The sequence below is a fragment of the Gracilinanus agilis genome, chromosome 4 (genome assembly GCF_016433145.1).
Source record: "Gracilinanus agilis isolate LMUSP501 chromosome 4, AgileGrace, whole genome shotgun sequence".
Lineage (NCBI taxonomy): Eukaryota > Metazoa > Chordata > Mammalia > Didelphimorphia > Didelphidae > Gracilinanus > Gracilinanus agilis.
The window spans coordinates 424365869-424387225 of NC_058133.1; the positions used below are offsets into that span (position 1 = coordinate 424365869).

At 35.7% G+C, this 21357-nt stretch overlaps 1 protein-coding gene across 1 annotated transcript in view; it reads left to right on the forward strand.

Moving 5' to 3' along the window:
• IGF2R (insulin like growth factor 2 receptor) overlaps positions 1-21357 on the forward strand; it is a 174651-nt gene that overhangs the window by 121603 nt on the left and 31691 nt on the right. The window contains exons 22-35 of the mRNA XM_044671804.1: positions 1742-1937; positions 5007-5177; positions 6687-6830; positions 6954-7129; positions 7505-7592; positions 7986-8201; positions 9465-9595; positions 9921-10018; positions 10555-10691; positions 11199-11392; positions 13070-13196; positions 13948-14067; positions 19107-19363; positions 19682-19897. Of these exons, the coding sequence (XP_044527739.1) occupies positions 1742-1937; positions 5007-5177; positions 6687-6830; positions 6954-7129; positions 7505-7592; positions 7986-8201; positions 9465-9595; positions 9921-10018; positions 10555-10691; positions 11199-11392; positions 13070-13196; positions 13948-14067; positions 19107-19363; positions 19682-19897 (2271 nt within the window). The remainder of the gene's footprint in view (positions 1-1741; positions 1938-5006; positions 5178-6686; positions 6831-6953; positions 7130-7504; positions 7593-7985; positions 8202-9464; positions 9596-9920; positions 10019-10554; positions 10692-11198; positions 11393-13069; positions 13197-13947; positions 14068-19106; positions 19364-19681; positions 19898-21357) is intronic.

The window sequence follows — 21357 nt, forward strand, 5'->3', positions numbered from 1 at the left end:
TTTTGAAATATAGTAATCAAAATAGTTTTAAAAAATTTACAGATCCCTTAAAATCTGTCCACAAATTCTGGGTTAAGAACCTATGTCTTGGTTTAGAATTCCTAAAGGTTGGTAATTTGTTAAGAAAAGAAAAGAATGTCAACAAATTTGTTTCTTCTTCTCTTCTTTTGATTGAACTCATAGGTTTATTTTAAAAAATAAAATGTATTGCTATATTTTGTTTTATATACCCTAAATTTTCTCTTTTATATCCTTCCTCTTTAACTCTTTTTCTTCTTCTTTTTTTTTAAACCCTTACCTTCCATCTTGGAGTCAATACTGTGTATTGGCTCCAAGGCAGAAGAGTGGTAAGGGCTAGGCAATGGGGGGGTTCAAGTGACTTGCCCAGGGTCACACAGCTGGGAAGTGTCTGAAGCCAGATTTGAACCTAGGACCTCCCATCTCTAGGCCTGGCTCCCAATCCACTGAGCTACCCAGCTGCCCCACTCTTTAAGTCTTCTAAGAGGGTCATTTCCTATGACAAATATTTTTTAAAGAAAAAAAAACATAGCAAGAAGAGGAAAAAATTTGTGAAATTGAGCAATATGGTGGAAAAAAATCTGAAATTATATGCAATGTTTAACACCTATGAATTTCCCACTTCTGTAAAGGTGTGAGGGGGGAGGTATCTTTTCATATCATAAATTTTTTAAATTACCTTTGAAAAGGAAGACACAATGAACTCTTATGCAAGTCATGGAAATGATTGTGATTTTGTTTGATATTTAGTTCCTGTTGACCTTTTCTTAAAAGATACAAGTCAAGAAATAAACATTTGTTAAGTGCCTATTGTATACCTCTAGAAATACAAACATAAGCAGAAAGACAAACTCTGACCTTAAAGAGCTAACCTTCTAATGGGAGAAGACAATATATAAAAGAGAGCTGAAAAATTAGGAGATAGGATGGGGGAAGAAGTGAAGATACCTAGCATTGTTGTGAAAATCAGGGAGTGTCAAGTGTGCAACTTGGAGAGGAATGAAGACATTGCTTCTCTCCTGCTTTAAATGGAGGTTGTGGAAGTAGTCCTCCCCTCCTCTTCCCCCCTTCCTCAATCAAAGAAAGGGGTATAGAGACAGAAAATAACTTTGTTGTGTGAAGCCTAGGGCTGGAGTGAGTGTCTAGTGTGAAGAGGCTTATTGGACACGGTAGAGAAAATCCAAGGGAGTTAAGAATGTAGAATAGAAAATTTGGGGGGGGCCTCCTTCTTAAAATAGTGATGTTAGGAGGAATACAATCAAAGGGAAACTGGCCACTGAGGCTGAGGATACTTCCAATATGTGAAATCCGCAGATGAAGTTAAGTTTCCAGTGTGAAGAGTTTCTAGAGCATTGTAGAGTTAGGAATGCAGCCAGATCCATTTGCTATTGTCATGGAAGATATCCAGTATAGAGTCCATGTGGAGGAGGAATTTACTAAAATAATGAGATCCTTAAGATGCCCTTATGTGTAGATGACAGTGTGCTCATGCAGAAGTCTGAAATTTCAAAACTACTTTTTCTCTACCTCCTTCTCTTTGGAGTACAAGTTATCAGTGAAATAATTGTCAAACATTGGGAAAATGAGTAAGGTAAAAAGTCTCCAACTGTCAGTGCTAACAAGTGCAGAATCATTAACTCAGAGGATTTTTTTCCCCCTGGGAAGTAGATGTTTTGTTTGTAATAGCAGGATGTTGTTTTTATAAAATGTCTCCCCTTTCTAGTTTAATATCTGTGGAACACTACCTGCCTGTGGGAACATAGATGGAAAGGAGGCTACTGGATGTGAAGGAGAAATTAAATCAGAGGACCTAAATAATCTGAAACCAGAAAGGCGAGTAGGAGCTGAGAAAAGCCTTCAATTAACCACAGAAGGTTTTATAACACTTACCTACAAAGGAGCCCTTTCTACAGCTGCAGGTGAGTTTGAAAGCTGAGTGTATCACTATCACTGAAGAAGTGAACAATGATCATATAAGCCTTGCTTACACTTTGGACACTGTTTGAATATATCTCATAGGCCTCTTTTTTTTTTTTTTTGTATTTTTAAAAGAAAATGTACCTGGTAAAAATTATGACAATTTTTTTAAAGCTATAGATTGTATTTTATTAAGTGTGAACACATTGGTTTGCATTTCCAATTTCTCCTCTCCTCATCCCTGCCTTAATCTTTTCACTTTTGACTTGTAGTCAATATTTCTCCTTTTCAAAGCCTATGTATTTTGTTTTGTTTTTTGTTCTTAGGTGTTATAAAGGACTATACCAAGGATATTGCTAAAGATATTTAACTGAAAAGGGTGACATATAGCTCTTTCTCTCTGTTGGTGAACTAAAAGAAAATAGTTGTTTTAACATTTTCCTACACAAGTAGATAATATAATAATATCTTTCCATCTCAAAACCTTTTAATAGCTCATATTTTATTTTTTCTTGTTGCTTTGGAGGTACAATGATGTAGTAGTTATGTTAGGGCATATTGTTATATTACTTCCTTTTTAGAAACTGAATAATATGATGAAAGTTAGGTGGACAGAATGTAATTATAATGTTGCAGTGAATATTTGGAATCCAGGAGGAACACTCTATTCTAGTGATTGTGAACCTATGATACGGGTGCCAAAAATGGCACATAGAACACTCTCTTTGGGCACACAGCTGGCCCCTTCCTCCCCTCCCCTCCCCCCCACCCAGTTCATTACTAGAAAGGCAGAGGGACTTGGGCAGAACTGTTCCCCTCCCCCTCTCTACCATGCCTGATGACCTTTTTTTTCACATACCCTGCCCCTCTGCCCAGCATCCCAATGGGAGTGCATGGGGGTAAGTTGGGCAACTCACAGGTGGCAGAGCTGGAGGGGAGCAGAGCACTCTGGCTACTCCCCTCCCCCTCTTTATACTTGCTGAGGACATTCCTCACTTCACCTACCATCCACCCAGCAGCCCAATGGGAGCACTTTCTCCCACCCCTGTATGTGGTATGGGGGGAAGAGCATGCTTGGTACTCAATGGTGGCTGCAGTCTCTGGGAGGTGTGGGCACGACACTCATTCTGGGGGGGGTGGGGCCTAGCACTGTCTCTAAAAGGTTCGCCATCACTGCTGTATTCCATATTAGGACATGAATGGTAGTCATTCTGAATTAGGGCATCTTTATCAGGACTGTGTTCTCGTCACTTTGAGAACATTGCTTCTGAATTATTCTAGTTACCTGATGGTCAGTAACATTGGGAATCACAAATTCTTTTTTTTTTTAAACTGGAACTGTGATTTCATTGGTATAGGGATCACCTGGTGAAGAACTTGTTTTTACCAAGACAAACCAGCACCTGCTCTGCAAATTAGAACAATTCTAACTTCCCTAGTGTCACACAGGTTGGATTAGATTAGAAACAGGTCTTTCTGAATCTGAAGCCAGCTCTTCATTCATTACACTGCACTTCTTCTCATGTCTTCTTTTAATAACTCTAGATATTGCCTCAATATATTCAACTAGGAAAGCCTGGTTAAACTCAGAGCTTTAAGTACTGCGAAATGGAGCCTCACAATTTGTCAAATGGCCAAATTTCTTGTCAAAAGCTATTCTCTCTATTCAGTCAGTTCTAACTTTCTAGGCTGAGTCTCTATCTACAAACCCTTCTATTCGAATCTGTTCTCTTATGAGAACAAAATTTTCTTACATCCTTCAATCTTCACTTGAAATCAGTCTGAAGACATGTTTGAGAAATAAGGGAAATTAGAGTTTCGGATTTCCTAGCTTTCTCTAATATTTGCATCTGGCATAAACTTTTATAGTTTGACTAATGGAGCTCTGAGTTACTTCACGATGCCTTTTTATATTTTCTTTGATACTCTATATCAGAGCATTTTTCAGATATAATTGATAGGGTCCATGCTATATCCTGAACCTCTGTTCTTCCATTCATATCCCAATCCATCTCCCTTTCTCTTTGTGACAACTTGGAATTATTAATAAATAGTGCTTTTAAAAGCTACTGAGACTCTTGGAATCACTTGTTTCCGTGGATTGAAAAAACAAAACAAAACAAAACCCCAACAAAACAAAACATGAATTTGTTGTTGTTAATTGGTCCAATTATCAAATTCAAATTCTCATAAGACTTCTTTGAGTATCTGTTACAAGATATATTGAGTCAATCATTTGATCTCAATTACATTTTTATAACTACACTTTCATTCATCACCACCCTCACTTGTCACATAATCATTTAATATTTTCATCCCCCCTTCCCCCTGCCATGAGAAATTAGATTTTTTTTCATTGTCCTCTGTTTATGTAGATATAGCTTACTGTAATGGATAAAGTGTTAACTAGACTTAGAATCAGAAAGACCATATCCTACCAAGACATTATGACTCTGGCCTAGTCACTTAATTTTTTCAACCTTAGTTTCTCTATTTGTAAAATAGGAATGATAACTACACCCCCCCCCCCCAAACAGGTCTATTGTGAACCACAAATGAGATACTACATGCAAATTACTTTGTAGACCAAAACGTTCTCTAAATGTTAGTTATTTTTAGCTATTATGTGCAGAGTTTAAGTCAAAGAACTTTAAAATATTCTCTTATTAGAAATTTTAAATTTTGTAATGGTGAAGAATTCTATACATTGATATTGTCTATAAAATGTTTGAATAACAGTTAAATTTTGTTTAAAGGAGCCAGCTATGTTAAATGGAGAAACTGAAAGAAGTAGGAGACCCAGGAATATTCAGAATGTTGACAGAAAATTTGCTTATAGTTGAAATTGGTCATAATATGCCATATTTTTATGTAAATTATCAAAATCATATCACTATGAAGCATGATTAATAACCTAGTATAGTTACCTGGAAGGTTAGTCTCATCCTTCAGCATCAATGTTCTAAAGGGGTTCCATTGTTTTTAATAATCTATGTTTATATAACCTGTTTCTGTTTCTCAGAAATTTGGCTTTGCTTTTCTTTCTTTCTTTCTTTCTTTTTTTACAATAGGTACTTCAGATGCTTTCATCATACGTTTTATATGTAATGATGATGTCTATCCAGGAAAACCCAAATTCCTTCGTCAAGATGTTAATTCTAAATTAGAGATCTATGATACTTTCTTTGAGTTTGAAACAGCTTTAGCCTGTATACCTTCTCCAGTGGATTGCCAAGTTACAGGTAAGTTCTTGAAGTCAGGGAAATAGAAATATATCTTTTTTGAAGAAAGCCAGGCATGTTAACTCCTTTGTATATTAGTAGTTTTCACTGAAGTTTTGCTGTTTGTGAAGATAAAAGGATTACTTGCTAACATCTTTTAATGGTTGAGTATACCTATTTATTAGTGGCATGAAGATGTATTTTAAGGACTGATCTTGATTGGAGAAAAGTCTAGAAGGAGAAAATGTAGGAAGTTTCATAAGTAGTAGTGTTTAGAATCACTATGATTCTAAACTAAATAATACTTATTTGACATATTTACACAAACCCATCTAAAGTAGACTTTTTTTTAAAATTTAAAAATTAAATTTTATGGGGCAAGGGAATCATTGTCATTAGTAAAAGCTTATATGAAAGGTACTGGATTCCATATATCTAGAACACAAAGAGAACAAGACAGGGTCCTGGCTCACTAGACTAGTTGGAGTCTACATAGTATATAGTTTGTAGACACAAAATTATAAAATAGTAATAAAAGATCTCATACATAAAGAGTAATATAGACGTTGTATACAGTAGAAATTAGATAGCATCAAAATAATTTTAAAGCTTTGTGACTTAAGCTACAAACCAAAGAATGAAAAATATGGAAACACTATTGGTTCTATACTGTTTTTTTTAATGCCATAATGGTGCTTTGATCGTTATCATTAATGTAGCAGCATCTTTAGATTAAAAAGAAAGACATGACTACATAACAACATACTAGTCTAGAAAGATTTGAAAACTAAAAAGAATTTTTTATGTTCAGAAGATATGTTCAAATCTCTGAGAAGTAACTTGTTAAAGTCTTAGTTTACCCAACCTCTTTTCATTTCAGAAATATGCAGTAAAACATTTAAGATGCTAGAATGACAGGAACTATATCCTTTCTTTTGTAAATCTAAGGTTTTATGTGACCATATTGTATGGTCTGTATAAATGCTAAACCCTGGCACACTGAAAGCAAAGGATGATTGTCTCTCCATCATTTCTTGCTTCCTATCTATGAGACCTATGTGGGGTCTCAGAGCCTCAGTGAGGGAGAAAGTCTTAGATGACCATTAAGCTCTTCCAGCCCTAAATCGATGATTCTTTTTCTTTTTTTTAAAATTTAATTAATTAGTTTATTAAAAAAAACAAAACAACCCTTACCTTCCATCTTGGAGTCAATACTGTGTATTAGCTCCAAGGCAGAAGATGGTAAGGGCTAGGCAATGGGAGTCAAGTGACTTGCCCAGGGTCACACAGCTGAGAAATGTCTGAGGCCAGATTTGAACCTAGGACATCCCGTTTCTAGGCCTACCTCTCAATCCACTGAGCTACCCAGCTGCCTCCTGATTCTTTTTCAAAGTAATTTTTTATGAGTTTGCTTTAATTCTGAAAGCCTAATTTAAATAAAAATCAGAACTACATGAGAATATTCTTTAATTTGTTAGGACAGTGCATTCTGGAAGAGAAAATACAATGTGTTTCAAATGTTTTTTTCAGACCTTGCTGGCAATGAATATGATCTAAGTGGCCTGAGCAAAACAAGAGAACCTTGGATTGCACTTGATACTTCAACAGAAGGAAAAAAAAGAACTTTCTACTTAAATGTGTGCAATCCTTTACCTTATATTCCTGGATGTCATGGTGAATTTCTTTTTACCTTTTTATTTTGGCCTTCTTATAGCCTTGAATTAAGTGGTTTTAAAAACATTTGATTTAAGATTTAAAAAACACCTTACTGAATGCTATTCTTTCTTATTATTCCAGGCAGTGCAGTGGGATCTTGTGTAAAATCTGGTGATGTAGGTACAAACCTAGGTGTTGTACAGATCAGTCCTCAAACTGCTGCTAATGGATCCTTGAGTATTGTTTATGTGAATGGTGATAAATGTGAAAATCAACGTTACTCCACACGTATCATCTTTGAATGTGATCAGACACCTGTAAGTTTCTGGATAAATTCTTTACCTTATTTTTAATCACATTTCTATATATTTATTTTAATCTTTCTGCATTTTAAAAAACCTTTTCGGAAACTTAGTAGAAAGGACTTAACATAAGATGTCTTTTTTTTTTTTTTTTTAATGGATTTAAGGCTACAGGTGGGGAAAATAATTGACTTTTAGTCTATATCAAGCACTGACTCCTAGGTTTTGAAGAACAGCCATGTATTTGTGCCCAAGCTAATTTTGAGGCTGCTAAATCTCAGGTCTTTTGATTAATGCTTTCTAGTTTACTTGTTTGAAGCCACCATTTTATGGTTTGACTGCCTGTGAAAAAATATTTGTACCAAAATGAGTTGTCTGCTTGTGTTTCAGGGATCACCAGTATTTCAGCGTAAGGAAGATTGTGAATACGTATTTCTTTGGAGAACCATAGAAGCTTGTCCTATTCGCCAAGCAGAAGGTGAGATCTAGTAACCTTTTACACCCATACGGTTTCATTTCTCTTCATCCAGAATTTTGTAGTAATCTTTATAAATGTATTGAGATGCATTTTATTGTCCCTGAGTTAATTCTTTCTCACCTCTTTAATATGAAGAATCTTTGAGAGACAGAATTTTCAAGCAGGCACTTAGAGAAAATTTAATTCATTATAGAACCCAAACTGCTTTTCTCTAAAATTGATGTTTAATTTTTATAAAGATAAAATAATATGAAATCCCTTTTGTAAAGCTCTGCATGTCCTTTTTATTGAGTTTTTAAGACATGAAGGAAACATCGTGTGTATGTATGAATGTTACATAGTTTCCTTTTTGCTTTTTCACTTAAATTTCTTTTCCTGTATGTGACCTCAAAGGAGACAACTGTGAAGTGAAAGATCCAAGGCATGGACACATTTATAACCTGAAGGCCCTTGCTGCAAATGACACAGTAGTGACTGCGGGCGAATATAACTATTACTTCCGGGTCTGTGGGAGCCTGTCTTCCAGTGTGTGTAAATCCGGAGACAGCTCTAAGAAAGTATCATCGTGTCAAGAAAAGAAAGTGAATCCAGGTTTCCAGAAAATTGCAGGTAGTGTGCATTTGCTTCTCAGGGTACTATTAAACAGAGAACTTAAGGAATAATGCTAAGTTACATCTTTGAGTTGGATAAATGACCTTATACTTTCATGGATTTCATTTGATTTTTTCATTCAGAAAAACGTTGAAAGAGCTAGATTGGTTTTGTTTTCTTTTTTTTTTTTTTTAGAGTTTTATTGCTGACTTTTCGAGATTGTGATATATTTGTATATATAGCAGTAGTTTCTCAACATCAAAACATATTGTGTAACAGGAAAGCAATCAACAAAACTGATGATGTAGGCAGCATTCTGACCCCATAGTTCTCCACTTCTCTATCAAAAGCAAGGAAATATCATCTGTTCTGATACCAAGATTATTTATTCCAAATTGATTTCTTTGTGCTTCCCTTTTATATTATTTGTCTTCATTTTAATTATTATAGATATTATTGCTATTGTCTTTACTCTGATTTATTTCACATAAATCTTTCCTTGTTTTTCTGACATCCTAATTTATTTCTTATGAGGGGAGAGGAAGGGAATAAGTATTTCTATAGTACCAATTATGTGCCAGATACTTTGTATCTCATTTGATCTTATAGTGATTTTGTTTTATTTTCATTCATTGTTAACAATTGAAGGTATTGGTTTTTGTTCCAACTAGTTAGGTAGTTTAAGCATATACCGAACTATGGAGACTATTGCCTGTATCAATAACAAGTAGAGTTGAGTCACAGAATGAGTTGGGAATGTTGTTTATCTGGTGCTGTGGCATGAGATCTAGTATCTTCACTGGGGCAGTAGATTGCTTGATGATAATGAGCTTAATAACTAGTTTAAAAAAAAGTAGGATTGGTGTTTAGTTAAAGAACCAAGAGTTGGAGGATCAGTGTTTTTGTGATCACTCTTCAAAGCTGTTAAGTGAAGAGCATTGACTTCATTTGCTTTGTTTGGCCCATATGACCATAGAACTCTTTGATGATCAATATAGTTGCAGTTGGGAAAGATAGCATGGTATAGTGGAGTGCACTGTTTTTGGACTCAGGAAGCTCTATATTCAAATCTAGCTTCTGACAATAGCTATGGGACCATCTGAAAGGCTGATGCTTTAATTTATGAAAAGTGCATTGTAAACTTTAAAGCACTGTATAAAAATAATTTGCAATGATTGTTATTACTTTAAAAAAAAAAGGCTGGTTTAGCGTAAGGATAGGCTAGATATTGTATCTAATGTGTTTTATTTTTCTCTGTTCTTCTGTTACCCTTTAAAATAGGTTTACTTACCCAGAAGCTGACTTATGAAAATGGATTAATAAAGATTAACTACACTGGTGGAGATACATGCCATAAAATATATCAAAGATCCACAACCATATTTTTTTATTGTGATCGCAGCACTCAGAAGGTTAGTATATTTGACATAGTGAGAGAATTCCAGGATGTCATCCAGGGAGTATGTTTCTATTATAGAGGACTGAGAAAACTCCCATATAAAAGTAATTTTTCATTTAATAATCTGCCATTTGTGATAAATCATTATTTCTTTATTTTTCTGTTTGGAATTATTTAATTTGAAATGTATAAACTAATTCAAAGTATATTAAAATTCAACCGATCTCATTTAGATTTTTGATGAGCATAATCTCATTTTTAAAGTCCACATTTTAAAATGACTGCATCTAGTTTTATATATTCGTAGCTCTTATATATTTGTTTTTAATCTTCTTCAGCCAGTGTTCTTGAAGGAAACTTTAGATTGTTCTTATTTATTTGAGTGGCGAACCCAATATGCCTGTCCACCTTTTGAGTCCATTGAATGTTCATTTAGGTAAGTTAATTTATACTTTTACCCTTCTGGATCAACAGATAAAATCATACTTAAATTTATTCTTATCCCAAAGTAATGGTCACACATATTTAAAGGCTTAAAGTCTCTTATGTGGACATCAGCTATCAGATAATAAATGATTAGGCTGAGAACCATCGTCACGTGTGATACAGTCAGCTAGGTACATTACTCCCATCATTTGTGGTCATTTGAGGGTTCTTATAGGCACATAAAGTATGTATGTCAGTATACCTTTTGAATAACTTTGAGAGGCAATAATGACAGGTGTTGGGTATATTTTTCTAGCCAAGAATTGAAATGGCCGTGTGCTTCCCTCCCAATCATTTTCGAACACTTATCATCATGAAATAATTATGAGATTTTGAGACATCCACCCTATATTGTTGCTGGTACTGACCAAAGCACAGATGGAGAGGATATGTATAGTATTAAGGTGCAATACTAATATTTGATTTAGCTTATGGTGGATATATGACTGAATTGCGGCTGAACTGAACTTCTTTCCTTCAATTTAGAGATCAAGAAGGAAACTCCTTTGATCTTTCCCCTCTATCACGATATACTGACAACTGGGAAGCAATTACAAGAACTGGTGCCACAGAGCGTTACTTCATCAACATCTGCAAGTCCCTTGCCCCGCAGGCTGGCATTGGTGAGAGAGAAGAGTTACTAATTTGGTCATGAACTGTCAGGAATTGATTGTCTTCATTATCTTCATTATTATATTAGGTTAGACAACAATGAGGGAGAATAAAACTTATAAAGCAGAGGAACTTGTTTCTTGCAGTGATTGGTAGGTTTGGCCAGTTAATAGAAGGAAAGGAAAATAATTACTGTTTGGAAACACAGTTCTTTATACTGACCTTAAATGTGTTGTCACTGCTAGATAGAACTAAGGCTCAAACATAACTTATACCAAAGGTTAAATGTTTATAAACTGCTTTATAGATATGAATGTGTGGAGATAGGTAGTAGTAGTACCAGTAGTCTCAAAAACTGGTAATCTTCTAATTACTAAGGTAAAAGGAGGAGTAAAGATATTTTTTGTGGGTGTATGTCCATTGTCCTTGATTGTGTGTCTAGATATGTTATTGCTTTATTATACTGTTGTATAATGTCAAGGAAATCAGGAAAGGCCACTCTCTGATTTGTGTTTTAGGATCATGCCCTCCTGATGCAGCTGTCTGTTTGGTGGAGAATTCTAAATACACAACCCTGGGCAGGGTGAGTGACGGTCCTCAGTGGAGCAATGATGGTATTGCCATTCTGACGTATGTCAATGGAGACCTGTGCCCGGACAAGATTCGTAGAAAGATGACAACGGTCCTGCTGACATGCAGCGAGAGTCATGTAGTAAGTACCAACACTGCTAATAGTCGCTAATTAGATCCTATTGTAGATGGGAATTTCTAAAGTGGAGCAAATGAGTAACTCTTCGTTGATAGGTCAGTGCAGACTGACAAAGGACTTTATGTTGCATATTTTGAGGGCTTTACACATATCTTTTGATTCTCATGATCTGGTTAGGTAGATCCTATTATCTCTGTTTTATAGAGAAGGAAACCGAAGGCAAGACAGGGTAAATGAATAATTAGGCAAGTAGTACATGTTTTGAGGCAAGATCTGAATTCAGCACACTATCCACTCTGTGACCTTGCTAGCTTATTATACATCCAAGATGGCAAAAGACACAGAATGTTGTTATCAGTGACAAAGATTTCTTCTCTGTTTCAAAAAATATCTACTCAGTATGTTTTAAAATTATTTGATCATCTTCATTATGGAATCCACACCTACAGTGATTCTCTATCATTCCTTTCATTCATCTCCATAATTGGCTTCTATATTTGGCTGCTGATTTGTATTTGGAAAAGTCATCTTTTTCAAAACCTTACAGATTGTGGGACAGTGCAAAGGCTTAAATAAGCATTCTTTTTTTAGCTCCATGTGTGAGACTGTAGCCAGGGATCCAGGAGCTCTGCCAGGCTGGACTAACTTCTTAGCTATCAGGGCAAGGAATCTATGGTAGGCAACTGATTTTTGTTCTTGAGAAGTAATAGATCTGATGTTCTGGAAGACTGAGCTATGAGAAGCCCCAGGCATCTAGAAGCCCTGAAGTATACTACTGATTTCTCTAGCCTGTGGCCAAGTATGGAGTCTGAATATTAAAAGAGACGGAGAGAGAAAGCGGGAGAGATATGAGGGTACACATGCAGGAGACTGTGTAGAGTAGTATCTAATGAGATATATGGAAAGAATATATAGGGTCAATAGGAATTCAACCTCCAAATTAAGGGTGCTGTGAAAGAGAACCTTTTATGGTTCTGTGGTAATTTCAGTATACTTTGAAAAGACTAAGGCACTATACAAATGAAAGTAAGAAAAATGATTTGGGAGTCAGGAAGACCTGAATTCAAATACACCTCAAGACCTTTATTATCTATGCAACCCTGGGCAAGTCACTTAATATCTCACAAGCTCAGTTTCCTCATCTGTAAAATAGGAATAATAATGGCACACTCCTCAGAAGATTGTAAGCATAAAATGAGATAATATTCATTAAGTACTTTTGTGAATCTTAAAGCATACTTTATGTTAGCTATCATTATTGTTGTTATTAGTAGTAATAGACTTTTTTTTTTTACTTCTACCAGATAATAGGACTCAATGCCTTTTGATAATTGCTTGGCCTTCTCAACATCTTTAGGCACCACAGTCCCTGGTACATAAGAGACAAGTAAATACTTGTTGCTTAATTGATAACTACTTGGAAACTGCCATTCTGGAAGCTGTGTTTTATGGCTTGTTTTTTTAAACTTGCATAGCTTCTTCCAAGAAAAGTAGTTCAACCCTAGAGTTTGATTCTTCTGTTTTAGGAGCCAATTTTTTCCCCAACTCTGTAACCATAATATACTACCACTTTTTCCATAGAGCCATTGAGAAAGTTTTTGATGTGTTCAGAGCAATTCGATATAAGTTGGTAGTGTTACAGCTCCCCATAATGCTGGACTCTCTTTACTTTGCCTTTAGGATTCTAGGCCTATGTTTATAAGTGCAGCGGAAGAATGTGAATATACTTTCTCATGGCAAACCTCAGCTGCATGTCCTTTAAAAAGTAATATTCAGGACAACTGTCAAGTCACCAATCCTTCTACAGGTAAATATTCAGAGGGATTTTGTGGATACCTTTAAAGAGTAGAAGAAGAGGAGGTGCTAGTTTGCTTTGAATACATCCCTATGTTTTGTGCTTAAATCTTTTCTTAAGGACTACATTGAGTGTTTACACTTAGAAGAAGTAGCAGGCGGACAAGTAAGTGGTGTAATAACCCAGACCTATTTGTTCAGGTCCTAGGCTCAGCTCTTTCCTTCAACTGTTGCTATATTGGGAGAGCCGCGTCAGTAAGCTCCTCTGAATGTTGGACACAGACTTCTTGAGTATGGGCTAAGGGAAAAGGGAACCATGGATGTTCTCAAAAGGGAACAAAACAAATTCAGGCCTGCTGTTCATGACTACAGTCAAAAGAAACTGAGTCCATCAAGAAAAAGGCTTTTGGGTTACACATTTGGGAATAAGTGACATAACTCTAGGTTGTGTTTATTGTGCAGCAGCAGGAGAAAAAAAATATTCTGGGCCACTGGCCTCCAGGTAGATATCAAGGAATCCAGTTAAAAATTCAAGGATTAAATGGTAAAACCTAGACAAGGATATCCAAATTGTCAACTAGCTTTTCAGTTTTGTGATGCCTTTTCAGTAGAAGAGTATTAATAGATTGTTAGGTTTAACACCGATGGCAGCAATATAATGGTGCTGGAAGAATAGAAGTTGTCCCTGAAAATATTGTGATTCCCAGTCTTTCAAAATGCCTGTTTCTTTTTTTCAAAGACTAAAATTTTCCCTTTTCTTACAGGTCATCTATTTGATTTGAGCTCTTTAAAGAATGATTCTGGCTATTCTGTTGCTTATAGTGAGAAGGGATTAATTTATATAGGTATTTGTGGAGGAACTAAAAATTGCCCTTCTGGAGTTGGTAAGTGTAAAAATATGTTTCCTTCCTAAAGTTTTTATGTCTTAAAGGCATCTTCCTTTGCTGAAGTACTTGGAGGAATATAGGAAGATAAAATATATTTTCATTCTGTTATTTTACTAATTTTGGTGAAAAATAAATTCTGAACTAAACATTTTATCTTGAGCCTTGGTATAAAGCAGTGATGGGCAAACTACGGCCTGCAGGCCAGATGTGGCCCCCTGAAATGTTCTATCTGGCCAAATGACATTATTCCTAATCTGATGAATACAATGAGTAGGATACAATACAATGAAACTTCGAAAGAGTTGCCTTAGAAACAGACTGACAGATGAGCATTTCCTTTCCTTTGGCCCCTCTTTAAAAAGTTTGCCTATCACTGGTATAAAGGAATGAGTAAGGAATCAGGAGACTTAATCATTCAGTGCTCTGGGCAACGTTTTTGTTTTTATTTGTGTATTTTTAAAAATGTATTTTTTATGCTCTTCTTTTTCTGTATCTCAATTTTGCAACAATAGAGATGCTAACACCATGTATGCCCAACCCCAACAGAAGCCTTATAATAAATCATTATCTAGTCACACAAAGCAAAATAAACACATTGTCCATGGATGATTATAATTCTAGTCTATCACCTCTCTCGCAAGAAGTAGGTGTCATTAGCCTTCTCATTTTGTGTTTGTTCACTGCATTAATAAGAGCCATATTGTCTTTCTCAAGTTATTTTCCTTTACATTATGGAGATAGCCTTGTCATCATGAAAATAGTTCCTCAAGCCTGTTAACTTCCTTGCATCCGTTCATACAGTTTGATTATATTCTCTTATTCGTATACCACAATTTGTTCAGCCATTTTCTTATTGAGAGATACCCAGTTTATTCCCAATCATTTGATAAAGTGTTGCTATAAATATTTTTGCTATATAAGCCTTTCCTCAATTAGTCATTAAGCATGCACTGTGCTAAAGTTCTAGGAATACAGAAGAGGACAGAAAACAGTCCCTGACCTTGTGAAGTTCACACACTAATTTGGGAGACAACTTTTAAACTACTATAGATAGACAAATTATATACAGGATAGATGGGAAATAATCAACAAAAGAAAGGCAATAGAATTAAGAGGGATTGGGAACAGGTTTCTATAGAATATGGGATTTGAGCTGGGATTTTCTTTCTGTCTTTGATTTCTTTAAGATATATAGCTAGTAGTGTTTTTTGGGGGCCAAAGAGTATATATACATAGCTTAATGACTTTTGATTATAATTATGAATTGCTTTCCAGAATGATGGAACCAATTCATAACTGAACCAGGAGTTCATTAGCATGTCATGTCTTCACAAACCCCTCAAAATTGCCCTCTACATCTTTGTAATTTTTGTTAATGTGATAAGTGTGGAGCAGAATATTGATTATTATAATTTGTTTTTCTTTGCAAACTGCATTTCTTTCAACATTATCTTCATTTTAAAAAAAATATTTTATTTTTTTAGAAAAATTTTCCATGGTTACATGATTCTTGTTTTTACTTTCCCCTTCACCCCCCCCATATCCAACGCACATTTCCACTGGTTTTAACATGTGTGATCAATCAAGACTTATTTCCATATTATTGATACTTACATTGGTGTGGTTGTTTCGAGTCTACATCCCCAATCATGTCCACCCTGACCCATGCATTCAAGCCGTTGATTTTCTTCTGTTTCCACTCCTGTAGTTCTTCCTCTGAATGTGGGTAGTGTCCTTTTCCATAAATCCCTCAGAGGTGTCCTGGGTCATTGCATTGCTGCTAGTAGAGAAATCCATTACATTTGATTGCACCACAGTGTATCAGTCTCTATGTACAATGTTCTCCTGGTTCTGCTCCTTTCACTCTGCATCAATTCCTGGAGATCTTTTCAGTTCACATGGAATTCCTCCAGTTTATTATTCCTTTGAGCACAATAGTATTCCATCACCAACATATGCCACAATTTGTTTAGCCATTCCCCAATTGAAGAGCATCCCTTTGTTTTCCAGTTTTTTGCCACCACAAAAAGCACAGCTATAAATATTTTTGTACAAGTCTGTTTATCTATGATCTCTTTGGGGTACAAACCCAGCAATGCTATGGCTGGATCAAAGGGCAGGCAATCTTTTAGAGCTCTTTGGGCATAGTTCCAAATTGCCATCCAGAATGGTTGGATCAGTTCACAGCTCCACCAGCAATGCATTAATGTCCCAATTTGGCCACATCCCCTCCAACATTCATTACTCTCCCTTGTTGTCATTTTAGCCAATCTGCTAGGTGTTAGGTGGTACCTCAGAGTTGTTTTGATTTGCATTTCTCTAATTATTAGAGATTTAGAACACTTTCTCATGTGCTTATTGATAGTTTTGATTTCTTTATCTGAAAATTGCCTATTCATGTCCCTTGCCCATTTATCAATTGGGGAATGGCTTAATTTTTTATACAATTGATTTAGCTCCTTGTATATTTGAGTAATTAGAACTCTGTCAGAATTTTTTGTTAAAAAGATTTTTTCCCAGTTTGTTATTTCCCTTCTGATTTTGGTTGCATTGTTTTTGTTTGTACAAAACCTTTTTAATTTAATATAATCAAAATTATTTATTTTACATTTTGTAATTTTTTTCTAACTCTTGCTTGGTTTTAAAATTTTCCCTTTCCCATAGATCTGACAGGTATACTATTCTATGTTCACCTAATTTTCTTATAGTTTCCTTCTTTATATTCAAGACATTCACCCATTTTGAATTTATCTTGGTGTAGGGTGTGAGATGTTGATCTAAGCCTAATCTCTCCCATATTGTTTTCCAATTTTCCCAACAGTTTTGAGAACAACTATGGTGTGGTAGATGGAGAACTAGCTTTAGAGTTAGAAAAACTTGAATTCAAGTCCTACTTCTGTCACATACTATGACTTTGGGCAAGTCCCTTAACCTCTTAGTGCTCCCAGACAACTCTAATGCTAACAAGTAGGGAGGGACACATCTGCATTGGCATAGCAAGTATCTTTACTGGAAATTCTGGACACAGAATAAAATCACAGATTTATTCCAAATCAAACCTCAGCTGTGACCAATCTCTTACACACCATTTCTTCTGTGCATATATATTATGTGACCAATATTTGAGTGGGAAAGGAACATGTAAGAGTTAATAACCAATGGACAAGCCCCCTCTAGATGATGTACAAAAACAAATAATAGAAAAATTGAGAAAGTAGGATTAGAAAATCATCTTCCTCCCACTGTACTTTTGTTACTTCATCAAATTTTAAAAGATTCCCTGTCAGTCTTTCTGTTCCAAAAGAAGAGTGCATTTTGTCATGAATTGTATATGGCATTTCCAACTGAATTTTAAGGAATTAAAGATTAGAAGGTTCCTTGAGAATACTTTGTTAGGTACAAACAAAATATCCCAAATTCAATTATAGTTAGGAATGTGGGGACATGCTATGGATATTTAGAAGAGCAAGAAAAGACTTTGTGAAAGTCTCAGTGGCACTCAGTGGTACAAGTAAACAGTTGTGAAATACAAATAAAGTACCTTTGCTTTTTTAGTATATTTTAGCAGAAAATGAAGGAAAATTCTAATTTATTTAGTGATACTTTCTATTTAAGTACTGAGCATATTTATGAGCTAAAAGTGAGTTAACTTAGGGGTAGTATGTTTTTAATTGGTAGGTTGGGGACTTGGTGATGAATTCTTTGGTGATAGCTGATTAGAAGACAAAGATATAACATCTCTCAGTCTTATGTAGCCCTCTTCTGTTTCTAGAATGGCAGAGTAGTTGGTGTAAAATGGGATACAGGTTTTTTAGACAGTGAGGAAAACTTGATTTCTTTCTTTCTTTATTGTTTTTAAACCCTTACCTTCCATCTTGGAGTCAATACTGTGTATTGGCTCCAAGGCAGAAGAGTGGTAAAGGTAGGCTATGGGGGTCAAGTGACTTGCTTAGGGTCACACAGCTGGGAAGTGTCTGAGGCCAGATTTGAACCTACTACCTCCCGTCTCTAGGCCTGGTTCTCAATCCACTATGCTACCCAGCTGCCCCCTCCCCCGGAAAACTTGATTCCAAGTCTTGCCTCTGCCTAGTACTATGACTCTGGGAAAGTCATTAACTTGTCTGTCCTCTAAATATGAGATCCTGGTCCAGTGACTAAGGTGGACTCACTACTAGAGAACAAAATCATCTTAATCTTTGTTTATTGATTGAAGAAATGAAACTAGAAGCAAAATGAAAAGAAGACTCTTTTGGAGGCAAATGATAGACACGATAGGGTTAATTTTTAGCAAGTATCTCATGATCAAAGTTAACTGAGAGTTAATGTAGTGCAGTGGAAGCAGCTCTCTAGTTGAATCCCAGCCCTGCCACTTGCTATTTATGTGACCTTGGGCAAGTCCTTTTTATTTTTTGGTGTTTTACTTTCCTTATTTCTGAAATGAGACAATTAAATTGATGGTCCTTTCCAGTTCCAAAATTGTGATTGTATGGAAAAAGGAATATCATTCTGTGGGATCCTTGTTCTTTTCTTCATGGACTGCTTGTGCTAGGAATATTCTTTTCTTCTTAATTTTTTATTTTCATTTAAAAAATTAAAAACCTTTTTCTCTCCTTTCTGCCCAGCTTTGAGAGGGGAAAAAAAAACTCTTGTAACAAAACTATAATTCAGCAAAACAAATGTCTGTGCCAACCTGGACTAACCTCTTGGTTATTAGGGCAATCTATGCCAACCTGGACTAACCTCTTGGTTATTAGGGCAACATAAAGGCAAAGTAAGGATGAGAAGATGTGGATAAATGACAACTGGGGCCATTGAAAAGAGTATCATAATCAATGATATTGCAGATCCATTGATGGAGGTATTTTACACTGTAGAAGCCGACAGATAAATGAGTGATACAGCCTTAAATGTACGGTATTATAGCAAACCATTAACAAATAAGCATGAGGTTTAAATATGAGATATGTTTAAGGAATAATCTAATGAAAATTAAATATACTGTATGTCATAAATTTTTTTCTTTCCATTCATTCTAGGTGTTTGCTTTGGATTGACCAAAATTAATGCTGGAAGTTGGAACAGCCAGCTAATGTATGTAGATCAAGTCTTACAGCTTGTTTATGATGATGGAGCTCCTTGCCCTTCCAAGAATGCCTTGAAGTATAAGAGTGTAATTAGTTTTGTGTGCACACACAATTCTGGGGCAAACAATAAGCCTGTATTTGTTTCCTTGGATAAACAGACTTGTACTCTTTACTTTTCCTGGCACACTCCACTGGCTTGTGAGAAAGAGGTGAGTCTATTGAAATACATTTTACTCTGAAAGAGATTTTGTTTTGATCCTTGGTATATCTGTTCTGGATTTCAGTGTCATGTCTTTCATATTATAATTTAATTACTGACATCGAAGATCCCTGAATCTACTCAGATTGTGTTAGCCGTAAAACACTTTTGATGGAAGATAGAACAAATAGGATAAAACTTTTTGAAAAAAATTTACTTCAGCAGCTGTGCTTATATTTTAGTGTTTTCAAGTCCTCTGACATAAATGCAGCTTTGTGTCTTTGATGAATATGCTGTTATATGACATGACCCAAATTTTCTGTAACAGGAGCAATGTTCAGTGAAAAATGGAAGCTCTGTTATTGACCTCAGTCCTTTGATCCATCGGACTGGTGGCTATGAAGCCTATAATGAAAATGATGATCTATCTGATACCAAGCCAGATTTCTATATTAACATCTGTCAGGCTATAAATCCTATCCATGGAGTAGCTTGTCCTGCTGGAGCAGCAGTATGTAAAGTTCCTGTTGATGACTCTCCTATAGTAAGTATCACATATGCAAATTTGAAAAATAATTTGGCAATAGCCTGTATGCATACATTTTCCTTTGCAACTAAAAGTTTTTCAAGAAAAAAAAATCTGGAAATAAACTGATGTTACTTATATCAAGTCTTTTGACACAGAGAGAAGGCTAAGGAGCCACATACTATTTCTCTGTGTATCGGTTGTATATTATACATATGTGTGTATGCACATGTGCACACAAACACACACTCCTCTATGTGTCATTTGTCATGATTCCTAAGTAGAGGTTTCTGCATCAGTCAGAGTGGCACTTGTGAAATGCAAATGTTTTCAGAAGCTAAGAACTGTTATTAAGATCTCTTAATAGGGGGCGGCAGCTGGGTAGCTCAGTGGATTAAAAGCCAGACCTAGAGACGGGAGATCCTGGGTTCAAATCTGACCTCAGACACTTCCCAGCTGTGTGACCCTGGGCAAGTCACTTAACCCCTGTTCCCTACCCTTTATCACTCTTCTGCCTTGGAGCCAATACACAGTATTGACTCCAAGATGGAAGGTAAGGGTTTAAAATAAAAAGATCTCTTAATAAGTTACACAGGAAAGTGAGTATCACTTATTTTGATTTTCTACTGGTCTTCTGAGTGTCTAGTTTTTTAAATATTGAAAACCTTTTTAGTAATCATATTAGGAAACATTTAGTAATCATTTTTGCTTATTTCAGGCTGTAATTTCTGAAAAAAGTTTTACATTTTATTTCTGTATTTTTGCAATTCATGTATTTGAGATTAAATGCCATTGTAAAAAATGGATACATTTATGAACTAATTGTATCCCATAAGCTTAAAACTGAACTTTTATTTTTTCTCCAAAACTTGCAGCTCCTCTTAATTTCCCTTTTACTGTTGAGGACATCACCATCCTTCCAATCACCTAAGCATGTAACTTTGGTATCTTCTTTGGCTCCTCACTGTGTTGTTTCTTCTACTTTTATAGTATCTCTCATATACTCCCCCTTCTTTCTTTCGACACTGGCACCCTGGCACAGGCTCTCATCTCCTCACACATATGCTTTTTGGTTTTTGGGTTCCCTGCCTCATGTCTCTCTCCCCTTCTAGTCTATACTCTAGTCAGCTATAAAAATGATCTTCTAAAATACAGATCTCGGGGCGGGGGCAGCTGGGTGGCTCAGTGGATTGAGAGCCAGGCCTAGAGATACGAGGTTGTAGGTTCAACCATTTCCTAGCAGTTTGACCCTGGGCAAGTCACTTAACCCCCATTGCCTACCCTCTACTGTTCTTCTGCCTTGGAACCAATACACAGTATTGATTCTAAGATGGAAAGTAAGGGTTTAAAAAAAAATAATACAAATCTCACTTTCTCCCTCTCCTTTGTTCTGTATTACTATAAGGATCAAATAATAAATTCTTCTGTTTTTTTTTTAACTTTTATCTTCTGTCTTAGGATCAGTTCTAAAACAAAAG